This window comes from Hemitrygon akajei, unplaced genomic scaffold, assembly GCF_048418815.1.
Source record: "Hemitrygon akajei unplaced genomic scaffold, sHemAka1.3 Scf000100, whole genome shotgun sequence".
Lineage (NCBI taxonomy): Eukaryota > Metazoa > Chordata > Chondrichthyes > Myliobatiformes > Dasyatidae > Hemitrygon > Hemitrygon akajei.
In genome coordinates this window covers 1,314,545-1,340,094 of record NW_027331986.1, presented here as the reverse complement: position 1 = coordinate 1,340,094, position 25,550 = coordinate 1,314,545, and the positions used below count along the sequence as shown (strand labels likewise).

Genomic DNA, 25,550 nt, shown 5'->3' with positions numbered 1-25,550 from the left:
TGTTGAAATCGGTCCCGCATCCGCCATTTCCGTTGGAAGCCCGTTCCACACTCTCGCTGCCTCAAGAAGATGTCTCGCCGCATATTGCCCGGATATATTTCACCTTTCACCCGTCGCTCACTACTCTAGTCTAACTTCAGTGGAAAATGCCTGCTTGTACTTACGCTATCTATACCCTTCATAAATTGGAACATCTCTTAAAAACCTTCCCTCTCACTCCGACGCTTGGAGGAATACGAACCTCTTCCTAACCTACTCAATCTTTCCCTCCAACTCCCCTCTTCATGTCCCGGCATCATCCTTCTAATTTTTCTATGTACTCCGTCAAGATTATTGATATCGTTCATGCAAGCTGGTGACCAGAACACAGACAATACTCCATATTAGGCATTGCCAACGTCTTATACAGCTTCAGCATAGCATCACAACCCCTGAACTCGTTGCTTCGATGTCTGAAGGCCGATGTGCCTATAGTTCTCTTTACAACCCTATCTGCCTGCGACGCCACCTTCAAGGGATTATGGATCAGTCTTCCCAGGTCCCTCTGTTATACCACAGCACTCAATGCTGCCGCGCCCTTTTACAGTGTAAGTCCTAACACGGTTTGTCCTCCCAAAGTGATACACCACACACTTACCTGTATTCAAGACCATCAGCCACTCTTGCTCTCTACCGCTCATCCAATATTGGGATCATTCGCAAATCTGCAGAGTGATTTTATCAGACTGTCAGTCAGATCGTTTATCTATATAACACACAACAACGGACCCAGAGCAACACCTGCGGTACACCAGTAACTACAGGCCTCCAGTTAGAGAGGCCACTACCTACTACCACCCTCTGGATTCTGCCTCTAGGAAAGGGTTTCCAATATTTTTATTGCATGGAGCCCTACGATTAACCGAGGGGTCCGTGGATACAAGGAAGGGAACCCCTGCTGTAAGCCAATGTTGCATCAAATTTACTAGCGCATTCACAGTGACGAAAGACACTGCAATTCCTTCATCAGCTTTCCTGGTCACCTCCGCGAAAAACTTTGTAAGATTGGTGAGGCACAAGGTAACACGCAGAGACCTAATAAGGCCGGGTCTTACTAAACATTTACATTTTTGATCCCGTAGAATATCTGCGAATAATGTACCCACTTCTGACGTCGTGTTCAAGGACTTAGTCCCAGAATCTTTCTTAGGTAACAGAATTCATTAGCAACCATCCAGATCTCAGGCACCCGACCCGTGACAGACCGCGACAGACCCAAATGAGGTGGAACCAACACGCCGGCAGATTGTGAAAATGAAAGCATGTTGAAATTTTATTTTGAGTTATAAAATAGGGAGAAGTTTGCCATTGGTTTGCTAATCTGGGCTTGGACTGCGCTATAAATCTCCGCTCTGAGTGCAGTATTGATCCGGTTGCATGGCGGCCCGGTATGGGAACACCAATGCCGCAGAACGGAAACACCTGCACAAGGTAGTGGATGCATCCCATCCCATCACAGGAAAAGCCCCACACACCCGACAGGGGAAAACACAGGAAACTAGCGACACATCTACAACCTGTGACGTCACAAGGAAGCAGATGGCGTAATCAGGAGGGCCCACCTTCCAGGTGATTCTCTTTTACCCCGGCTGCCATCGGAAAGAGACGCAAGACCAGGTTTAGGAACAGTTCTTCACTCCGACCATCAGGCACCTGAAACAACGCGGATTACTTAACTCACCGCAAACCTGAACAGAATCCATCACCATGGATACACTTTCAAAGGCTCTGAAAGTCATGTTCTCGTAATATTGATGTGATGTATTCATCTATCAGGTTATCTATTTTTCTGTCTACCTGACTGTTTATTTACCTATATATATTTTTTTTATTTACTGTTTTGCATTGTTAATGACTCCCTCCGTTGGCCAGTGTCGACCATGGATGATGCGACCGAGTTGTCTCCCTGATATGCAAGCCAATATGTAAAGCCATTGCAACAGGACACGCAGAGCACGTTGTTATCCCGTAGCTGTTGCTCCGGACTTTTCCTCGTAGTTTGCTACCGAAGCTTTCCCCAGGACTGGGTTTTGTCGTAGATTTGAGAACAGAATTTTCCATCTCCGTGATGAGTGCCAACCCCGTCTGACAAGCCTCATCCGTCCGAAGCCATGGTGAGCCGCCTCTGCTCCTCATCCTGTCAATAGAAATGGTTCCGCCGGGCTTAGTAGTTAAACCTTATGTGAAGGTCAGTAGCTGGACTTGTTCAGACGCGGTAGACAACCCAGAGGTTGTTTGAGAAACACGCCATTGAGAGAATTTTTTCGTAGAGGGAGTTAATCAGCATTACCAACCCCGTCTATCACAAGCATAATGAAGCTTTTCATTCTGATTTCTATGGAATATATGGAATCAGGTAGATGAACTTGTAGCAGAGTTACAAATCGGCGTGTAAGAAGTTGTGGGCATCACTGAATCGTGGCGGAAAGAAGATTTAGCTGGGAGCTTAAGTCCAAGGATCCACATTGTATTATATACAGGTAAATTGGTAAAATGAGGTTGGTGCCAGATCCAAACAGGGGGGATTTCTGGTTAAAGGAGCTGACGATCCACATTGTATTTTAAGGACCGACAGATAGGCAGAGGGATTGGTGGGTTCTGCTGGTAAAATAAAATGAAATCAATTCATAAGAAATGGGTGACATAGGGTCAAAAAGTGCTGAATCGTTGTGAGTAGAAGTAACAGACTGCAAAGGTAATAAAGACCCTGATAAGAGTTATATACAAACCTCAAAACAAGAGTACAGATGTGGTTTGCAAATGTCAAGGGGAGATAGAAAATGCATGCCAAGCAGGCAATGTTCCGATCATCATGAGCGATTTCAATATACAGCTAGATTGGGAAAATGAGGTTGGTGCCAGATCGAAACAGGGCGAATTTCTGGAATGCCTCCGAGATGGCTTTTCGACCAGCTCTGGTTGAGCCCACTGCGGGATCAGCTGTTCTCGATTCGGTGTTGTGCAATGAACGGAAGTTGATTGTGGAACTTAGGGGAAAGGAACCCTTCGGGATAAGTGATCATAACATGATAGAATTCACCCTGCAGTTTTGTCTTATGGTCTTATACGCCTGATCATTTTCAACAGCATTTCAATCTTCTCTTTTAAGTCAGCACATTGCCGGTGTGTTTCATTTTGATTTACGGAAGTTGTGTGTGTCTGGAATGGCTATAAGTTGTTGTCGCTTCTTTATCCGAACGGGCATCATGCATCGGCCCTGTCTGTAATAATGGACCGGTCTTAATATAACTGTAGGACTCCGACCCGCAAACTGGATCAGGTTCTCTCTGTAGTGACGTACGCTGCCTTTTACGAGTTAGCATTTTAAAGCAAGAACTTGGTGAATGACGCTTGCCACCTGATTTCACCTGTATCAGTGATCAAACTGAGTTAATCTGCTGCAGGATCCTGTGCTGCGATCGATTGTTTCTGCTTTCTCGTGACATTGTCGGCTTGAATTTGTTGTTCTTTTCTTCTGTATTTTATATTGGTTCAGAGTTCACCACCTTGTGTTGCACCGTTCCTGGGAAATGGACTCCAACTCTCAGCCAAACCTTCGACGTTTCCTTGTCGACATCGACTCTGTTCAGATCGTGGGGATGTCTTCCACAGAGGGTCATGTTCTTCCATTGGTTAACTCTTTCTTCCAAAGTGATAATTCTGCCATTTTTTTCTATATTGTCCTTTCATTTAATGGTGCAGTCTCCATATCAGAATTCCACATGCTCGCTAAATCCTGTCTTCCTTGATGAAAAGTTATCTTTCGAGGTTTCATCTGACTAGTGTGTAAACTTATTACGTCTGTTATTCCTCTTCCGCCTCTGTCCGAGTTAAGTGCGTTCAAATGTATGCAATGTTTTCTAAAAATTTCATTTCAGTTCATATTTTTCTTTATCAGTTTTCCAGATCTGTTTCGAAAAACAAACATAATGTATTTGCGGCCAAACAGCGCGTTGCCTTTGTAATATTTTCACTGTTGAGCTCCTCCTGGCACATTTTCTTAAGCCCTGAAGTGATTTATTTCCATTTATCACCCTATGATCCAATTCGCTTGCATTTTGATATCCCAGGTGTTTATCTGTTTCAATTCCATGCATCGGGAGTATCGGACCTTGCTGCTCTACTCGCTCTATTGCACCTTTCATTATGTTTATGTTCTGCGGTTATCCAGTCCAAATGACACGTTTCCCTAGTGTGGGGCAGAATTGAATGATTTTTGGTAGTCAACATAACAACATGAAAGCTTTCAGATATTCATTCGGGCTTGATTTAGAATTACAGAATCTATTATCAGTTATCTTTACATATTTTCACACCCTCACGGCATACTTTCTGCTCTTCTGTAATTATATTGTGATTATCTCAGTGAGTGTCGAATAGCTGTGGGATGTATGATGCTACAATTTTAAATCCTGTCTTTAAACAGGTAAATTATTATCAATGGTATTATTGCTGCTGCACGTTTTGTTTTCATTTTGCTCTCAGCTCTGGCTGCTAAAGACAGACAGACAGACAGACAAACTTTATTGATCCCGAGGGAAATTGCGTTTCGTTACAGTTGCACCAACCAAGAGTAGTGTAGAAATATACCAATATAAAACCATAAATAATTAAATAATAATAAGTTAATCATGCCAAGTGGAGATTAGTCCAGGACCAGCCTATTGGCTCAGGGTGTCTGACACTCCGAGGGAGAAGTTGTAAAGTTTGATGGCCCCAGGCAGGAATGACTTCCTATGATGCTCAGTGTTACATCTCGGTGGAATGAGTCTCTGGCTGAATGTACTCCTGTGCCTAACCAGTACATTATGGAGTGGATGGGAGACATTGTCCAAGATGGCATGCAACTTGGACAGCATCCTCTTTTCAGACACCACCGTCAGTGACTCCAGTTCCACCACCACAACGTCACTGGTCTTACGAATGAGTTTGATGATTCTGTTAGTGTCTGCTACCCTCAGCCTGCTGCCCCAGCACACAACAGCAAACATGATAGCACTGGTCACCACATCAGACACTCCCTCCCATCCCATTACATCCCCTCCCTTCCCATCCCATGTTCCCCTCCCTCCACGTCCCATCACTTACCCTCCCTCCCTGTCCCATCACTCCCATTCCCTTCCTGTCGTTTCACTCCTCCTCACACCGGCTTTGTCTTCTCCATGTCGGCCACCAGTTTGTGACAGGAACTTTCGCCCATCCCCTCTCCGTCCCCTATTGAGTCAGTGACTTCACCGCGCTCACCGTCTCATCAGTCCACTCCTGGTCCCATCACTCCTCTTCCTCCCAAACCCCTCACCCCCCCCTCCCCAAAACCCACATGTATATGTGTATGTGTGAATATCTGAGATATATACATTAGTTTATTCAATGACAAATTCATTAGAATTAAAACATGTGTACAATACCCAAGACGATAGAAAACACAAATTAAAATATTGTTATTACAATCAGTAACACACTCTATCCCGGGATTGTATCCATGGGCACCGCATGTTCCTTCGCCATAGATTCTGTGTGCGACAGTGGCCATTGTAAGTCAGTGTCTCACTCCATCCCTGGCGGCCACATTAACCAAGGATTCGCCCATTTTAAATCAGCGCGTCCCTCCCCCTCTTGTGCTCACTTCTACCAAAGCCGTCACTCTCTCCACAGCGGCCATTTCAAGTGAAGCGTCGGCCATTTGAAGTCAACGTGTCCTTCACTCCTTCTCTGCCGCTCACTTTAACCGAGGCGTCGCTCCCTCCTTGGTCCCGTTTCAACCTGGCGGAACGGGGTATCCTTCAGTCACCAGATACCTGCCCTTGTCTCAACAGAATAAACAATGGTGACGGCCGTTTTCAGTCGGAGTGTCAGCCCCTGCCTTCCTGGCGCTCACGTTAAACAAGGTATCACAAACCCTGAACTGCCCCGTCAGACAGTTTAAGCGAAGCAGCGGCTATTTTATGTCAGTTCGTCATTCTCTCCCATTAGATCATTTTACATCGACCCATTACCCCCTCTCTCTCCCCAATGTTCCACTCTCTCCATTTCGGCCATTTTACCCGGTGCGTCTCTCCCTCCTGTTGGCCATTTGAATTCTGTCCATCACTCTCTCCCTGCCGGCCATTGTAACCAAGGACTCAGGGACTACTTCAGGTCGGGCCGCCACTCCCTATAATTTGTCACATCCTGGTGTCCATTTTCTCTCAATGTATCCCTCCCTCCCTCGTGATTATTTTCAATGTGCGCGTCACCACCTCCCTGGTGGCAACGTTATGTCGGCGCGTCACTCTCTCCCTAGTTATGATTTATATTCTGGCTTTAATCCAGAATCCTATTTTTAATTATCAAGTAACACCCTCCCTGTTGATAATTTTCAGTCAGGGCGTCATTCCCACCCTGTCGATCATTTTAACTCTACCTGTCACTCCCACTCTCGTCTTAGTGTATCACTCCCTCCCTGCCGGCCATGAGAAACAAGGTGACCACGGCCATCTTAATTCCGCCCATCGCCCCTCCCTGGCGCCCATTGTCACTCAGCCCATCACTTTCTCCCCGGAGACCATTTTCAGTCAACCTTTCACTCCCTCCCTCATGACTATTCTAAATCCTTCTGTCGCTCCCTCCCTATTCACCATTTTCAATCAGGAGCCCCTCGCAGGACAGACACTCTCGACCACCCTCCACTCGATTGCGCAGACTGTTTATCACAAATAATAAATATATCGCAAACAATAGAGACCGATCCAACATCCTTATCTCCGGATCCTGTGCATTATCACTCCGAGTGTCGTGGAGAGAGGAGGATACAGACACCAGGAAACGTGTGCGGTAATATTCCCGGTGTCGATACAGAGACCCGAAACCGTGCGCGGTAAAACTCTCGGTGTGGAGACAGTGATCAGGAACCGTGCCTGGCAAAATTCCCAGTTTGGGATTTGGAGACCGGGAACCGTGCGCAGTGTAACCTCCTGTGTGCTCTGTGGACACCAGGAACCGGGCGCAATGAATCTCCCTGCGTGGGGGCACGGAAACAATAAAACTCTCTCACACTCACCCCACCCCCACCCCCACCATATTCAGGAAGGCGTGTCGAAGTTCCTTCAGTCCGATCATATCCACCGTCTCCGCCAGAATTTAGAACATCGTCAGTTGTACAAAGTCGTCAACATCCTCACGACCCTTGCCTTTCCTTGTAACTAATAAACCATTGGCGTTTTCGTGAAATTCCCTCAACCCAGCCCTGAGTTCTGTCAAACACGGAATTTGGGCGTAGCGGCCAAGTGTCTGGTTCACAGACCCGTTGGAAATGAACTGGAAGGGGACCCATTGGGAGGCAGTTGGTGGGAGTGAAAGGGAAGGGCTGGGTCCCAATGGGAGTGAACTGGAAGGGGTGGGGTCCAGTTTGAACCTTCAGACGCTAGGAGTGAATGGGAATCAGGACAGACGGTGGGGGTAAATGGGAAGGTGTGGTCCCAATTGGCAGCCAAACAGTGGGAGTGAATGGGAAGTGGCAGAGCCCACTGGGAGGCAAACAGTGGGAGTGAATGGAAAGGAGTGGAATCCGTTGGACGTTTGGACGATGCAAGAGAATGGGTAGGGGTGCGTCCCATTAGGAATGCGGATGGGTGGAGTGAATGGGAAGGGGTGGTGTCATTGGGAGTGTGGATGGTGGGAATGAATGGGAAAGAAGGGCATTTGATTTGGATCGCGATCCGTGTGAGTGGACGGGAAGGTTTGGCATCCTGTGAGGAGTGCGGACCATGGGAGAGGACGGGAAGGGGTGGAGTCCCATTTTGCAAAATTATCCTCAACTTCAATTTCATCCTGGGCTACTTCTTGATCCTAGAAGTCAAATGTGATTGTTCACTGCTATGGTTATGATTCCCATTTGTACTCCCCTGCCCGTTTGTGCCCACACCCACCCTCTCCTGGTCTGTGCACACTGCATCCGTCCCCGTCTCTCCGACCACTTCTACATATATTCATCGTGTGTGTATGTGTGTGTGTGTGTGTGTGTGTGTGTGTGTGTGTGTGTGTGTGTGTGTGTGTGTGTGTGTGTGTGTGTGTGGGTTCCCTGTGCTACAGTTCCAAGGTGAACACAATGAGAGTAATTGTGTAATCTAATTCAACTCGAGAACTCAGTTGATATAACTCTCACTACAGAGACCATTTTTTCCATGTCTGACTTGGGGAGTTTGTGATGGGAAAGTGCAGAGGGATCTTCACTCTGTGTCTGACCCTGGGAGTGTGTGATGGGATGGTGTGGAGGGATCTTCACTCTGTGTCTGACCCCGGGAGTGTGTGATGGGACAGTGTGGAGGGAGATTCACTCTGTCTGATCCCGGGAGTGTGCGTTGGGAGAATCACTCTGTGCTTGACCCCAGGAGTGTGTGATGGGACAGTGTGGAGGGAGATTCAATCTGTGTCTGACCCCGGGATTGTGTGATGGGACGGTGTGGAGGGAGATTCACTCTGCGACTGACACCGATATTCCATCCCCCATCCCTCTCATACTGGGGACCTCAGTGGACTCACATCAATTTTAACTGTCTGCGGGGGGCAGGCGGGGGTCAGTTAACCAGGAAGGGGGTTGGGTGGAGATGAGATCCTGGGCACCCAGACTCTGCCAGTCCGACCTCCCTCAGCCTGGAGCTGAGACGCTACTGTGTCAGTGTGAGGAGCTCCGACCCACTGTTGCAGTGCACAGGGTGCGGGGGGCAGCAGAAGCCTCAAATAAAACTCGAGTCCGGCACCAGGACAGGAAGTTACAGCAGTTTATTGATTTCATCATGACAAATGTAAATTAAACAATGTGTGAGCTGCTGACGTGCGGGAATAAATAAGCTGCTCCCGACTCACTCACAGTCACACACAATAAACCAACCCGCGACGAGTGACCGGTTGAATAATCAGTCCCGTTTCTCACCGTCACTCTGCATCGGGGAACCGATGATTATAAAATCACACTTCAGGGCCGTGTCCGGGATCGCTGCAGATCCAGGGTCACTACCGTGGTGTTTATCGATTTAACATCATTATATCGGCCAGGCATCAAAGTTTATGGTGAGAAGGCGGGGGAATGGGACTAAAGAGGAGATTGGATCAGCTCATGATGAAATGCGGAGCAGACCCGATGGGCCGAATGGCCGACCTGCTCCTTTGTCTATTATTGGCCAGAATGCACCATCTTCAGCAAAGTGAGCAAAAAGATTCTCTCCCGGGATAATCACACCTCCGGACTCTTCCTGTCTGTGTCTCACATGGGGGAGTCACGAACCCGCATATCTGGCGGAAGCTGCGCTGCGGGACAACAGATGGAAATACCTCACTGCGGGACGCATCCGATGTCACCGAGCGTGAGTCTGGAGCTGGTTCCGTTAAAACCGTTGGGAATTACCCCCGGCGCGCGGTCATTAAATGTAAGGGCGGGAGTTAAAGGAGAGGGTGTGTGTTAAAGGGGAGGGGGGAGTTAGAGGGCGGGGAATGAGGCCAAAATGTCCCCAAGCCCCGGGCGGCGATGTTCACAGATACACTCTCAGTCCTGGTCTGACTTCCTGCAGAGATCTCAGTTCCTTCCTCCCGGTCTCACTGAACAGATTCCACCACACCCTGAAACAGATGGAAGAATAAAGATGAAATAAACAGATTACACAACAGTGTCAGTAACAGGGGACCGGGGTTAAGGTTTCAACAACACTCACAGACAAATATCACCTGAAAACCCGCGGATCCACTGATATTTTATCACATTGAACATTAACACAAACACTCACACAATCTGCTCCAGATTCAGGAGAGTCAGTACAAGGCGGCGGAGAGCGGGGACAGATTGATCTGTCAGCGAGTTGAATCCCAAGTCCAGCTCCTTCAGTAATGGGTTTGTATTGAGAGCGGAGACGAGATCTTCAGCACCAGAATCTGTGAGATCGACAAACTCCAGCCTCGAGATGAGAGAGAGTAAGGGTGAAGGACACAGAGAGATAGGAGACAGTACAAAACCCCAGTGTTTATCAGTAAAACAATTACTGATCACATTAATGTTCAGTCTCAGACACCCAGTGACTGTAAACACAATCTCCCACAGTCTGGTACTTACCACAGTTTCTGTATTTTACACTCCGGGTTCCTCAGAGCCGCAGACACCAGTTTCACTCTTGAATCTCCCAGTTTATTACCACTCAGGCCCAGCTCCGTCAGTGATGGGTTTGTACTGAGAGCGGAGACGAGATCCTCGGCACCAGAATCTGTGAGACCGACATCCCTCAGCCTGGAGATGAGAGAGAGTGAGGGTGAAGGACACAGAGAGAGAGGAGATGGTACAAATCCCCAGTGTTTATCAGTAACACAATTACTGATCACATTAATGTTCAGTGTCAGACACCCAGTGACTGTAAACACAATCTCCCACAGGCTGGTACTTACCCCAGTGTCTGTATTTTACACTCCGGGTTCCTCAGAGCCGCAGACACCAGTTTCACTCCTGAATTTCCCAGTTCACTCCGCCCAAGTCTAAACACAAACAGACAGATTGATGAACAACCTGATTCAAACCGTCTGTTTGAGGGAATTTCTCTCCCTCTGATATTTCAGGAAGCATTAAAACCTTCAGTAAATCACTGATCAGAGTTCCCATCACTGTCAATGTCCCTCACTGTCCAGCTCCAGGGTATTCACCGAATGTCAGTAATAGTCTGCCAGTGTGACCCTCTAAACTCCACATATTCTGCACATTCCCCGATGGAGAGAAAAGTGTTCCTGACCGAAATGCAGAAATGTCAATGGGACACAGTGAAATAGAGCCAACCAAGCTAAACGGATGGGGAAGAGAGGTACCACAGGATGTCGGATGGACGAGTGATCCAAAAGCATGAAGAGGGATGGGAAAGAGAGATCCCACAGTAGGAATGGGGGTGCGGAAGATAAATCTCACAGTAGGAAGGAACATGGGGAAGAGAGATCCGACAGGAAAAGGAGGGATGGGGAAGAGAGATCATACAGGAGGATGGGGGATGTGTAGGAGAGATACCTCAGGAGGAATGGGGATGGGAAAGAGAGATCCCACAGGAAGAGGGGGCATGGGAACAGAGGACCCACAGGAGGAAGGGGGATGGGGAAGTGATCCAACAGCAGGAATTTGATGGGGGGGGGAGGGGAAGAGCGCACAGGGGGAAGGGAATGGGGATTAGAGATCCCACAGAAGGAAAGGGGTCACGGAACAGAGTTCCGATAGGAGGATGGAACATGAAGAAGAAAGATCCCACAGGAGGAAGTGGGATGTGGAGAGTGATCCCACAGGAGGAAGGTGATTCGGGAAGAGAGATCCCACAGGAGGAAGGAGAATGAGGAATAGAGATCCCATAGGATGAAGGGGTATGGGGAAGACAGATGAGACTTCAGGAAGTGGGTGGGGAAGAGTGATCATACAGGAGGATGGGGGATGAGTAGGGGAGATCCCATAGGAGGAAGAGGGATGGGGAACAGAGATCCCACCGGAGGAAGGGGGATTGGGAAGAGAGATCCCACAGAAGGAAGATAGTTGATGAACAGAGATCCCACAGGAAGAAATAGGATGGGGAAAATAGATCCCACAGGAGGAAGGGGGATGGGGAAGAGAGATCTCACAGGAGCAAGATGTATGTAGAAGAGAGATCCCACAGGATGAAGGGTGAATGGGAAGAGAGAGCCCAGATGAAGAAGGGGGATGTGGAAGACAGATCCTACAGGAGGAAGGTGGTTGCTGCGGAGAGGTCCAACAGCAGGAAGGGGGAGTGGGAACAGAAAGCCCAGAGCATGAAAGGGGGATGGGAAAGAGAGATCTCACAAGTGGATTGCTACCCATGCCACGTGCTAGTGAGTCTAGAAATAGGAAGACAATGCAGATAAATGCATGGCTAAGTGGATGGTGCATGAGGAGGGGTCATGTTCCTGGACAATTGGGCTTTCTTCCAGGGGAGGTGGGACCAGTTCGAATTGGACAGTTTGCACCTGAACTGGAGGGGACTAACATCCTTGCCGGTAGCTTAGCAAGTTCTGCTCCGGGGGTTGTAAACTAGATTGCAGGCGGAAGGGAACCAGAGTGTTAGAGCAGATAGTGAGGTGGAGGAGGATAAGGGTCATGCGAGGACTGCTTGTATAAACAGATATCAAAGGTTTGAACGTGATAGAAATGTTCTCAGGTCCATCTATTTCAATGCAAGGAGTATTGTAGGTTAGGCAAATGAGTTTAGGACGTGGATTGGCATGATGATGATATCGACATTATTGCTATTAGTAAGACTTGGTTGCAGGAGGGGCAGGACTGACAGCTTCATGTTCCGGGTTTCCGTTGTTTCAGATGTGATGGGGGGAGGGATGAAATGGGGAGGAGTGGCATTACTAGTCAGGGAGAATCTCACAGCTGCGCGTAGACGGGACAGCCTGGAAGTCTCGTCTATAGAGACCATATGGATGGAGCTGAGGAACGAGAAAGTTGTGACCACACTAATAGGGTTGTATTATAGACAGCCCAATAGGCAGAGAGAATTGGATGAGCAAATCTGTAGAGAGGTAGCAGACCGATGTAAGAAACAGGAAGTTGTAATCATAGGTGATTTTAACTTTCCACATATTGACTGGGACTCCCACTTTGAGAAAGGGTTAGGTGGTGTGGAGTTTGTCAAATGTGTTCAGGAAAGTTTTCTAAGGCAATATATTTGAGGTACCAACGAGAGAGGATGCAGTGCCTGATCTCCTATTAGGGAACCAGACAGGTCAGGTGACAGAAGTATGTGTAGGTGATCATTTTGGGTCCAGTGACCATAATGTCATTAGTTTCAAGATAATTATGTATAAGGATCGGACTGGTCCACCAGTTAAGGTTCTGAATTGGAGAAGGGCCAATTTTGTGGAAATGAAAGTGGATCTGGGAAGAATGGATTGGGATAAGTTGTTTTCTGGCAAGGATGTGTTCAGTAAGTGGAACGCCTTCAAGGGTGAAACTTTGAGAGTGCAGAGTTTCCATGTTCCTGCCAGGAGTAAAGGCAAAGTTAATAGGCATAGGGAACCTTGGTTTTCAAGGGATATTGGCGATCTGGTTAAGTAGGTGCTTAGCAGGTATAGGCAACAAGGGACAAATGAGGTACTTGAAGAGTATAGAAAATTTAAGGGAATACTAAAGAAGGAAATCAGGAAGGCAAAAAGAAGACATGAGGTTGCTTTGGCCAATAATGTGAAGGTAAACCCAAAGGGTTTCTACAAGTATATTAAGAGTAAAAGGATAGTAAAGAATAAAATTGCTCCCCTAGAAGATCAGAGTGGTCGTCTATGTGTGGTGCTTCACGTGATGGGGGAGATCTTAAACAATTTTTTTGCATCAGTGTTTACTCAGGAAACTGGCATAGCGTATATGGAATTAAGGGAAATAAACAATACTGTCATGGAACTTACAGAGATTAAAGAGGAGGCGGTAAACACGAAGTACACTACAGATGCTGTGGTCAAATCAACACGTAGAAACAAGCTAGATGAACTCAGCAGGTCGGGCAGCATCCGTTGAAACGAGCAGTCAACATTCTGGGCCGAGACCCTTCGTCAGGACTGAAGTAGTACAGGAGTATGTATTGAGTATAGGAGTTGGGATGTTATGATGCGGTTGTATAGGACATTGGTGAGGCCAAATTTGGACTATTGTGTGCATTTCTGGTCACCTAACTATAGGAAGGATATCAGTAAGATTGAAAGTGTGCAGAGAAGATTTACTAGGATGTTTCTGGGTCTTCAGGAGTTAAGTTACAAGGAATGATTGAACAGCTTATGACTTTATTCCTTGGAGTGCAGAAGAATGAGGGGAGATTTCATAGAGGTTTACAAAATTATGAGGGGTTGAGACAGGGTAAATGCGATTAGTCTCTTCCCACATAGATTAGGAGAGGTAAATTACAAGAGGGCTTCAGGGTGAAAGGGGAAAGGTTTAGGGGGAACTTCTTCACTCAGAGGGTGGTGAGAGTGTGGAACGAGCTGCCATTTGATGTGGAAAATGGGGACTCACTCTTAAGTTTTAAGAATAAATTGGATAGATGCATGGATGGGAGAGGTCAAGAGGGTTATGGACTGTGTTCAGGTCAATGGGACTAGCGGAATAAAGTCTCAGCACAAAGCAGAGGGGCCGAATGGCTTGTTTTCTGTGCTGTAGTGTTCTATGATTTTATGATTCTATGAAGCATATGGGAGTGAGAGATCCCACAAGAGGAAGGGGGGTGGGGGAGAGAGATCCCACAGGAGGATGGGGGATGGGTAGAGAGATCCCGCAAGAGAAAGAGGATGGTGAAGAGAGGTCCCATGGGGGAAAGGAGGTTGGGAAAGTGAGATCCCACAAGAGGAAGGTGGATGGCGAAGGGATGGCGAACTGGAGCATGAGGAAGAGGAAGAGAGATCCCAAAGGATAAAGGTGATGGGGAAGGGCCAACAGACAGAAGGAATGGGGATGGGGAAAAGAGATCCCACAGGAAGAAAGGAGGTGGGGAAGATAAATTCCACAGGAAGATGGGGGATGGGGAAGAGAGATCTGACAGAAGGGTCAAGCATGGTGCAGAGAGATCAGACAGGAGGATGGGTGATGTTTAGGAGAGATCCCACAGGAGGTAAGAGGTTTGGGAACAGAGGCCACACAAGAGGAAGTGAAATTGGGAAAATAATTCCCACAGTAGGAAGGGGGATGGGGAAAGGAGATCTCACAGGAGGAAATGGATGGGGAAGAGAGTTCCCACAGGACGAAGGGGATGGACATGATCCCAGAGGAGGAAGGCGGATGGGGAAGAGATATCCAACAGGAGAAAGGGGGATGAGGAAGAGGGATCCAATTGCAGGAATTTAATGGGGAGGAGAGGCCCCACAGCAGGAAGACGGATTGCGAAGCGAGATCCCACATGAGTAAGAATGATGGGGACGGGAGATCCCACAGGAGGATGTGGGATGCGGTAGACAGATCCCACAGGAGGATGTGGGATGCGGTAGACAGATCCCACAAGAAGAAAGGGGGTGGGGAAGATTAATCCCACAGGAGGAAAGGGATGGGGAAAAGAGATCTCATAGGAGTAAGGGGATGGGGAGAGCGATCCAACAGGAGTAAGGAGGACGTGGAAAAGAGATCCCATGGGGCAAAAGGTGTTGGGGTTGAGAGATCCCACAGGAGGAAGGTGGTTGGGGAAGGGTGATCCCACTGGAGCAAGGGGGTGAGGAAGATTAATCCCACAGGAGGAAGGGGAAGAGACATCCCACAGGAGAACGTTGGATAGGGGTAGGGAGATCCAACAGCAGGAAGAAATGGGGAAGGGAGATCCCACAGAAAGTAAGGGGATGGGGAAGATAAACCCCACAGATGGAAGGAGGAAGCTGGATGGGAAAGAGAGATCCCACAGGAAGTGGGGACATGGAACAGAGGGTCCACAGTAGGAAGGGGGTGGGGAAGAGAGATCCCACAGGATGAAGTGAGATTGTGAAGAGAGATCACATAGTAGGGAGGGGGATGGAGAAGAGAGATCCCACAGGAGGAAGGGGAATGGGGAAGAGAGATCCCACAGCAGGAAGTGAATGAGGAAGAGAGTTCCCACAGGAGGAAGGAGATGGACGTGATCCCAGAGGAGGAAGGGGGATGGGGAAGAGATTTCCCACAAGAGGAAGGGAGATGGAGAAGAGGCATCCCACAGGAAGAATGGGCATGGGAACAGATGACCCACAGGAGGAAGGGGTGGCAAGAGAGAGCCCACAGGAGGAAGTCTGAAGGACGAACGGTCCCAAAGGAGGAAGGGGGATGGGAAAGGGAATCCCACTGGAGGAAGGGAGATGAGGAAGAGAGATCCAACAGGAGGGTCGAGCACGGTGAAGAGAGATCAGACAGGAGGATGGGTGATGAGTAGGAGAGATCCCACAGGACGTAGGAAGTTTGGGAACAGAGGCCCCAAAAGAGGAAGTGGGATTAGGAAAATAATTCCCACAGGAGGAAGGGGGATGGGGAAGGGAGATCCCACAGGAGGAAGGAGATGGACGTGATCCCAGAGGAGGAAGGCGGATGGGGAAGAGATATCCCACAGGAGGAAGGGAGATGGAGATGAGGCATCCCACAGGAAGAATGGGCATGGGAACAGATGACCCACAGGAGGAAGGGGTGGCAAGAGAGAGCCCATAGGAGGAAGTCTGAAGTATGAACGGTCCCAAAGGAGGAATGGGGATGAGGAAGAGAGATACCACAGGAGGATGTTGATAGGGTGGAGAGAGCACACAGCAGGAAGGGGGATTGCGAAGCGTGATCCAACAGGAGGGTCGAGCACGGTGAAGAGAAATCAGACAGGAGGATGGGTGATGAGTAGGAGAGATCCCACAGGACATAGGAGGTTTGGGAACAGAGTCCCCAAAAGAGGAAGTGGGATTAGGAAAATAATTCCCACAGGAGGAAGGGGGATGGGGAAGGGAGATCCCACAGGAGGAAATGTGATGGGGAAGAGAGATCCAACAGGAGGAAGTCGGGAGCAGCAGGAGTTCGGATGGACGAACAATCCAAAAGCAGAAGGGGGATGAGGAATAGAGATCCTACATGTGGAAGGGGGATTGGGAACAGCAATACCACGGGAGGAAAGGGTTTTGGGAAGAGAGGTCCAACAGGAGGAAGTGGAATGGGGAAGAGAGATCCTACAGGAGGAAGGGGGAATGGAAAGGGAGATCCAACAGCAGAAATGGGGATGAGGAAGAGAGATCCCACATAAGAGGGGTGATGGGGAAGATAGAACCCACAGGAGGAAGGTAAATGGGAAAGGGGGAAATAATCGATCCTACTGGAGAAGTGTGAATAGGGAAGAGAGTTCCAACAGCAGGAAATTAATGGGGAAGAGAGATCCTACAGAAGGAAAGGGGGATGGGAAGAGAGATCCCACAGGAGGAAGTGTGATCGGGTAAAGAGTTGCCAGAGCAGGAATGTGGATGAGAAGAGATATCCAATAGTAGGAAGGTAATGGGCAAGAGAGATCCCACAAGAAGGATGGGGAAGAGAGATCCCACAGGATGATGTGGGATTGTGAAGAGAGATCACATAGTAGGAAAGGGGATGGAGAAGAGAGACCCCACAGGAAGAGGGGCATGGGAAAAGAATACCCACAGGAGAAAGGAGGATGGGGAAGACAGCGCCCACAAGAGGAGGTTGGATGCACGAGCGATCCCAGAGGAAGAAGGTGGATGGGGAAGAGATATCTCACATGAGGAAGGGTGATGAAGAAGAGTGATCCAACAGCAGGAAGTTGATGGGGAGGAGAGAGCTCACAGGAGGAATGGGATGGGGAATAGAGATCCCACAGAAGTAAGGGGTGGGGAAGATATATGCCTAGGAAGAAAGAGGGTGGGGAGGAGATATCCCACAGTTGGAAGGAGAATGGGGAAGAGAGATCCGACAGGACAATGTGGGATGGGAAAGAGAGATCATACAGGAGTATGTTGGATGAGTAAGAGAGATACATCAGCATGAATGTGGTGGGAAAAAAACAGATCCCACAGGAAGAGGGGGCATTATATTGGCCCACAGGAGGAAGCGGGATGGGGAAGAGAGAGCCCACAGGAGGAAGTCGGATGGACGAGTGATCCCAATGGAGGAAGAGGGATGGGAAAGAGATATCCCACATGAGGAAGGGGGACGAGGAAGAGTGATCCAACAGCAGGAAGTTGATGGGGAGGAGAGAGCTCACAGGAGGAATGGGATGGGGAATAGAGATCGCACAGAAGTAAGGGGTTGGCGAATATATATGCCTAGGAAGAAAGAGGGTGGGGAGGAGATATCCCAGAGTTGGAAGGAGAATGGGGGAGAGATCCGACAGGAGGATGTGGGATGCGAAAGGGAGATCATACAGGAGAATGTGGGATGACTAAGAGAGATACATCAGGATGAATGTGGTGGGAAAAGACAGATCCCACAGGAAGAGGGGGCATTATATTGGCCCACAGGAGGAAGCGTGATGGGGAAGAGAGAGCGCACAGGAGGAAGTCGGATGGACGAGCGATCCCAATGGAGGAAGAGGGATGGGAAAGAGATATCCCACAAGAGGTAGGGGGAAAGGAAGAGAGATCCCACAGGAGGAATATCGATGGGGAAGAGCGATCCCACCAGTGGAAGTGGGATGGGGAAGAAAGATCCCACGGAAGGAAGGGTGTTGGGAAAGAGATGTTCCAGAGGAGGATGGGGGATAGGTAAGAGATATCCCACAGTTGGAAGGAGAATGCTGAAGAGAGATCTGACAGGAGGATGTGGGATGGGGAAGGGATATACATCAGGATGAATGTGGATGGAAAAGAAAGATCCCACAGGAAGAGGGGGCATTCTGATGACCCACAGGGTGAAGTCGGATGGACGAGAGATCCCAAAGGAAGAAGAGGGATAGGGAAGAGATATCCTTCAGGAGGAATGGGGATGAGTAGGAGAGATCCCACAGGAAGTGGGGGATGGGAACACAGGCCACACAGGAGGAAGGCGGATGGGGAAGAGAGATGGCACAGGAGGAATGGGGATGGGAATAGAGATTCCATAGGAGGAAGGGTTTTGGGGAAGAGACATCCACAGGTGGAAGATGATGGGGAGGGGGGATCCCACTGGATGAAGGGAGATTGGGAAGAGAGTTCCCACAGGCGCGAGATCACACAGGTGGATTGCTACCCGTGCCACGTGCTAGTGAGGCTAGAAATAGGATGATAATGCAGCTAAATACGTGGCTGAGGGGATGGTGCATGAGGGAGGGGCTCATGTTTCTGGACAATTGGGCTTTCTTCCAGGGGAGGTGGGACCAGTTCGAATTGGACAGTTTGCACCTGAACTGGAGGGGACTAACATCCTTGCCGGTAGGTTAGCAAGTTCTGCTCCGGGGGTTGTAAACTAGATTGCAGGGGTGGGGAACCAGAGTGTTAGAGCAGATAGTGAGGTGGAGGATGATAACGGTCATTCGAGGACTGCATGTAATGACAGAAATCAATGGTTTGTACGTGATAGAAATGTTCTCAGGTGCATCTATTTCAATGCAAGGTGTATTGTAGGTAAGGCAGATGAATTTAGGGCGTGGATTGGCACATGATGATTTCGACATTATTGCTATTAATAAGACTTGGTTTGCAGGAGGGGCAGGACTGGCAGCTTCATGTTCCTGGATTCTGTTGTTTCAGATGTGATAGTGGGGAGGGATGAGAGGGGGAGGAGTGGCATTACCAGTCAGGGAGAATATCACAGTTGTGCGTAGATGGGGCAGCCCGGAGAGTTCGTCTACAGAGGCCATATTGGTGGAGTTGAGGAACGGGAAAGGTGTGACCACACGAATAGGGTTGTATTATAGACCACCCAATAGGCAGAGAGAAATGGAGGAGCAAATCTGCAGAGAGGTAGCAGACCGATGTAAGAAACAGAAAGTTGTAATCGTAGGGGATTTTAACTTTCCACATATTGACTGGGACTCCCACTCCGAGAAAGGGTTAGGTGGTGTGGAGTTTGTCAAATGCATTCAGGAAAGTTTTCTAAGGCAATATATTTGAGGTACCAACGAGAGAGGATGCAGTGCCTGATGTCCTATTAGGGAACCAGACAGGTCAGGTGACAGAAGTATGTGTAGGTGATCATTTTGGGTCCAGTGACCATAATGTCATTAGTTTCAAGATAATTATGGATAAGGATAGGACTGGTCCACCTGTTAAGGTTCTGAATTGGAGAAGGGCCAATTTTGTGGAAATGAGAGAGGATCTGGGAAGAATGGATTGGGATAAGTTGTTTTCTGGGAGGGATGTGTTCAGTAAGTGGAACGTCTTCAAGGGTGAAACTTTGAGAGTGCAGAGTTTCCATGTTCCTGCCAGGATTAAAGACAAAGTTAACGGGCATAGGGGATCTTGGTTTTCAAGGGATATTGACGATCTGGTTAAATAGGCATTTAGCAGGTATAGGCAACAAGGAACAAATGAGGTACTTGAAGAGTATAGAAAATTTAAGGGAATACTAAAGAAGGAAATCAGGAAGGCAAAATGAAGACATGAGGTTGCGTTGGCAGATCATGTGAAGGTAAACCCAAAGGGTTTCTACAAGTATATTAAGAGTAAAAGGATAGTAAAGGACAAAATTGATCCCCTAGTAGATCAGAGTGGTTGTCTATGTGTGGAGCCTCATGAGATGGAGGAGATCTTAAAACAGTTTTTTGCATCAGTGTTTAATCAGGGAACTGGCATAACGGATATGGAATTAAGGCAAACAAACCGTAGTGTCATGGAACATATAGAGATTAAAGAGGAGGAGCTGCTTGCTGCCTTACAGTGAATAAAGGTAAATAAATCCCCTGGAACTGACATGATATTTTCTCGGACCTTGAGAGAGACTAGTGTAGAAATTGCAGGGGCCCTGGCAGAAATATTTAAAATGTCCTCAGCCACGGGTGCAGTGCTGGAGGATTGGAGGGTAGCTCATGTAGTTCCGTTGTTTGAAAAAGGCTCCAAAAGTACACCAGGTAATTACAGGCCGGTAAGCCTGACATCAGTAGTAGGTAAATTATCGGAAAATGTTCTGAGAGATCGGATATACAAGGAATTGGACAACCAAGGGCTGATTAAATATAGTCAGCATGGCTTTGTGCGTGGTAGATCGTTTTTAATGAATCATGTAGTGGTTTTTGAGGTTACCAAGAATGCAAATGAAGGAAAGGCTGTTGATGGTGTCCACATGAACTTTAGTAAGGCCTTTGACAAGGTCCCACATATGAGGTTATTTCTAAAGGTTCAACACTAGGTTTCCGTGGAGGGGTTGTAAACTGGATTCGAAATTGGCTGTGTGGGAGAAGACAAAGAGTGGTAGTGGATGTTTGCTTCTTAGACTGGAGGCCTGTAACTAGTGGAGTGTCTCAGGGATCTGTGCTGGGACCATTGTTGTTTGTTGTCTGTATCAATGACCTAGATGATAATGTGATAAATTGGATCAACAGGTTTGCTGATGACACTAAGATACAGGCATTGTGGACAGCGAGGAAAGCTTTCAAAGCTTGAAGAGGGATCTGGACCAACTCGAAAAATTGGCCAGAAAATGGCAGATGGAATTTAATGCAGACAAGTGTGAGGTGTTCCATTTTGGAAGGACAAATCAAGGTACGATATACACGATAAACGGTAGGGCACTGAAGAGTGCGGAGGAACAAAGGGATCTGGGGGTTCAGACACAAGTCCCTGAAAGTGGCGTTACAGGTAGACAGGGTTGTAAAGAAGGCTTTGGCACCCAGGCATTAATAAATCAAAGTTGAGTTTAGGAGTTGGAACACAATGGTGAGGTTGTATAAGACATTTGTGAGGCCACATTTGGAGTATTGTGTGCAGTTCTGATGACCTAACTATAGGAAGGATATCAGTAAGTTTGAAAAAGTGCAGAGAAGATTTTCTAGGATGTTGCCAGGTCTTCAGGAGTTGAGTTACAAGGAAATATTGAACAGGTTAGGACTTTATTCCTTGGAGCGTAGAAGAATGAGGGGAGATTTGATAGAGGTTTACAGAATTATGAGGGTATAGACAGGGTAAATGCGAATAGGCATAGATTTGGAGAGATAAAAATGAGAAGACATGTCTTCAGCATGAAAGGGGAAAGGTTTAGGGGGAGCATTAGGAGGAACTTCTTCACTCAGAGGGTGGTGAGAGTGTGGAATGAGCTGCCATCTTATGTGGAAAATGTGGACTCACTCTTAAGCTTTAAGAATAAATTGGATAGATACATGGATGGGAGAGGACTGGAGGGTTATGGACTGGGTGCAGGTTAACGGGACTAGCGGAATAAGGTTTTGGTACAGACTAGAAGGACCGAATGGCTTGTTTTCTGTGCTGTAGTGTTCTATGATTTTATGATTCTATGGGGAGGAGAGTTCCCACAGTCGAAAGGGGGATGGGGATGGGGAAGTGAGATCCCAAAGGAGGAAGGGGATGGGGAAGAGAGATCCCACAGGAGGAACGGGGATATAGAGAGATATTAAACATGATGAAGGGGGAAGGGGTTGAGAGATCGACCAGGAGGTGGAGGGATGTAGAAGAGAGTTCCCACAGGAGGATGTGGGATTGGGAAGAGAAATTTCACAGGAGGAAGGGGGTTGGCGAATAGAAATTCCACAGGACAATGGGGCATGCCAAAGAGAGATCCGACAGGAAGAAGTCGATGGGGGAGAGAGATGGGGAAGAGAGAACTCACAGGAGGAAGAGGGATGTTGAGGAGAGATCCCACAAGAGGAAGGGGGGTTGGGAAGAGAGATCTCACATGAAGGGGGGGGGTGTGGAAAAGACATCCCACAGGAGGATGAGGAAAGGGTAATAGAGAGCCCACAGGAGGAATGGGGATGGGGTCGAGATTCCAAAGAATGAAAGGGGGATTGGGATGAGAGGTCCCACAGGAGAATTCCAAGGGTAAATGATAATCTGACAAGATGAGAGGATGCAGAATTTTTTTGTACGTGCGTGTTGTGTCTGAACAGAGCCCCAGAGGAGATGTGCCCTCGCTCTTTGCGTAACTGGAAGTGAGCAAAGACACAGACGGGGAATGGCAGTGGGAGGACAATCTCACAATGGTATTTCTTCCCTTCTCACTGGGACAGTCTGCTGACGGTCTCTTGTCCCTCACCGGGAAGGGGGTGTGAATCTCTGACCCACCTGCTGCAATCAATGTCAGTCTGGGTGTCAGTAACAGTGTGAAGGAACATTGTCAATGGACGTGTCACAGGCAGTGAGAAACACGGCCATTCCTGTGATTTACTACCATTAAACCAATTGCCGTTGTTCACTGATCTGATGAAGTCTCCAACATCCCTTCACAAGGAACCACCAAACCCTCCCGTCCTTGGTGAATTACTGACTGACCCAGTGGGCATTTGACACAATTCTTCACAATCTGATTTACTACAAATTTACCAAAATTCCTTTACATTGAAACAACACAATGAGACAGTTTCACAGTTCAGAGAGATAAATAAAGTTACCTCAACTCCTGGCACTTGTGCAACCCGGGTCCCAACCCCTGGATTCCTTCACACTGAATGTGGCAGTCCCACAGGTCGAGGTGTTTTATTGTATCACAGAGTCCGATGACATGAGACAGGACTGCGCAGTCAATTGGGGTCAGTGTCATTTCACTGAATGAAAGTGTTTCCACAGATTCCAGTGCGGCCTGAGCCAGTCCACGATTCTGAGACTCAAACAAGTAGTGCAATGTGTTCAGGAGGCTCCTTTTACCAGCTTCACTCCATGTGTTTCCACTCTGGCGTTTAAACTCCTCCTTCACCCAGTCAATCACCCGGCAGGTCGTTTGATGAGGAAATGGACCCAGAAACTCCTCCAGGCCCCGAGCTGTCATTGGGTTGGAGAGACCAGCAACAAAACGGAGAAATACCTCAAATCGCCCATCTGTCGTGCTGTGGACTTCAGTGAGGAATTTCAGGATATCCCCGGAATGTGGATTCAGGAATTGTGCGACTGCAGCTACAAACTCTTGGATGGTTAGGTGTGGGAATGTGTACACCACGCTCTGGGCAGAATTCTCTCTCTCCAATAGCTCCATCAGGAACCCGGACAGGAACTGGGAAGGGTGCAGATTGATCAAATCTCCATCTGTAAACACAATCTTCTTCTTGGACACTCCTCTGAAGGCCATCTGACCAACCCTGAGTAACACATCTCGGGGGTTCTCAATCTCACGGCCATGGTTTTTCAGGATATTGTAAATATAGTAGGAGTACAGTTGGGTGATGGTCTTGGGAACTCGCTGTGGGTCCCTGACTCTTTGTGTGAAGAAAGGGCCCAGTGCCAAAGCGAGGATCCAGCAGTAGGAGGGGTTGTAGCTCATGGTGTACAGGATCTCGTTCTCCTTCACGTGTTTGAAAACAGCTTCTGCCACCATCTGATCTTCAAAATGCCTGACGAAATATTCCTTCCGTTCTTCACCAACAAATCCCAGGATTTCAGCCCAGACACTGATCTCTGCCTTTTCCAATAAATGTAACGCAGTGGGGCGGGTGGTCACCAGCACTGAACACCCTGGGAGCAGCTTGCCCTGGATTAAACTGTACACAATGTCAGACACTTCACACCACCACTCGGGATCTGGGCACTGGTACTTGGGGTCTGTATCTCTCCAACTGTCAGCAAAATTGATTTTGTGGTTGAATTCATCCAAACCATCGAATATAAACAGCAATCCCTCTGGGTTCTTCCAGACCTCTCTCAGGATATTCCCAAAGTAAGGATACTGATCCAAAACCAGTTCCCTCAAGTTTATTCTGCAGTTAATAGAGTTTAAATCGCGAAATTTGAAACTGAAGACAAACTTGAACTGTTGGTATATTTTCCCCGTGGCCCAGTCATAAACAATCTTTTGTACCATTGTGGTTTTCCCAATTCCTGGGACTCCGGCCACTGCTGCTGAACTCCTTGATTTATTGTTACTCCGGGAAAAGCTGCTCTGGAACAGCTGATCAGTCCGGATTCTTTCCAGCTCTCGGCGGAGATGGTTCTCTCTCAATTCCTCGTGGTCTCTGCCTCTTGCCAGCAGCTCATGTTCCACCAGTCTCCGATCTCGAACAGTAGAAATGACCGTGAGCTCAGCGTATCGATCAACCAGCTGGAAAACCTTCACCTTCTCCCTCATCCGGATCGTGTTCACTCTCAGTGTTTCAGTTTGTGTCCACAGAGTCTCCTTGTGTTTCTGTTGAACATCTTGCATGTGAACAGAGAACATAGTAAAAATGTTAAATAGCTCAACTGACAAAGAATATTATAACTTCAATTCAACATTCAGTGTTTGAGATTACATGAATTAATTCAATGTTGCCATGGATATTAGGACAGAAAGTAAAACTCTGTTTACAGACATCAGAACTGAGAGAAAGAATATCAAAAAACAAAGAAAACCAAAGAATATCCAGCCCCAATATTCTGGTACTCATTACTTGTGCAGGTGAGCATTCCCCTGATATTGTATTGCAATCCTGACTGCACTCTATTACAACAACATTTCACTATATTTAAAGCATTGTTTGCATCATTAACAGATGATGTTCATGTTGATCTGATGTGGACATATGGAGAGCAGGACACTGTGCATTTTCGCAAAGCCGCACACTGGGGAGTCACAGGCGTCGACTGCTCTTGCATCAAAACAGGAGCAGAAATGCTCAAGTTGGGCAGCATCTGGGGGAGAATCACAGAGAATGACAAAGAAAAAAATGGGTAATGGAGGATTGGTGGAAAGATGAAATCTCTGTTAATGGAAGAAACCACAAGCGTCTGTCTCAGTGATGTACATCGTGTCTGTGGGAGAGGGTGGTGAAATCTTGGCAATGGCTACTCATCAGTGTTGCTGTGGGGGTGTGGGGCTCTGTCTTATGAGGTCTCCATATGTCAGAGTCGACCATGGATGTCCTGCCCCTGCAAGCCAGGTCACTATGATGTGGAGAGGAAGCTAGTGCCGATGTAACAAACTCCCCTCTCTGTACATTTGATGAACACGAAAAAACGGTAGAGACTGATAC

General features: G+C 47.9%; 2 protein-coding genes across 2 annotated transcripts in view; both read right to left on the bottom strand.

The window, feature by feature from the left end:
* The window catches only part of LOC140723084 (NACHT, LRR and PYD domains-containing protein 3-like), a 767,011-nt gene that overhangs the window by 699,291 nt on the left and 42,170 nt on the right, over positions 1-25,550 (bottom strand). The gene's annotated exons all lie outside the window — the stretch shown is intronic.
* On the bottom strand, positions 8,785-24,731 carry LOC140723088 (NACHT, LRR and PYD domains-containing protein 12-like). The gene is made up of 5 exons (XM_073037714.1): positions 23,004-24,731; positions 10,447-10,533; positions 10,121-10,291; positions 9,798-9,965; positions 8,785-9,633 (listed from the first exon to the last, which is right to left on the bottom strand). The coding sequence occupies exons 1-5, from the start codon at positions 24,665-24,667 to the stop codon at positions 9,546-9,548; spliced, it is 2,178 nt and encodes a 725-aa protein (XP_072893815.1). The 5' UTR covers positions 24,668-24,731; the 3' UTR covers positions 8,785-9,545.

Bases quoted from the DNA above. Each gene is read 5' to 3' on its own strand.
- LOC140723088 (XM_073037714.1), bottom strand. From the start codon at position 24,667: ATGAGGGAGAAGGTGAAGGTTTTCCAGCTGGTTGATCGATACGCTGAG. The intron at 10,292-10,446 runs GTAAGTACCAGC...TCTCATCTCCAG, and splicing joins TGTAAAATACAGACACTGGG to GCTGAGGGATGTCGGTCTCA. The intron at 9,966-10,120 runs GTAAGTACCAGA...TCTCATCTCGAG, and splicing joins TGTAAAATACAGAAACTGTG to GCTGGAGTTTGTCGATCTCA.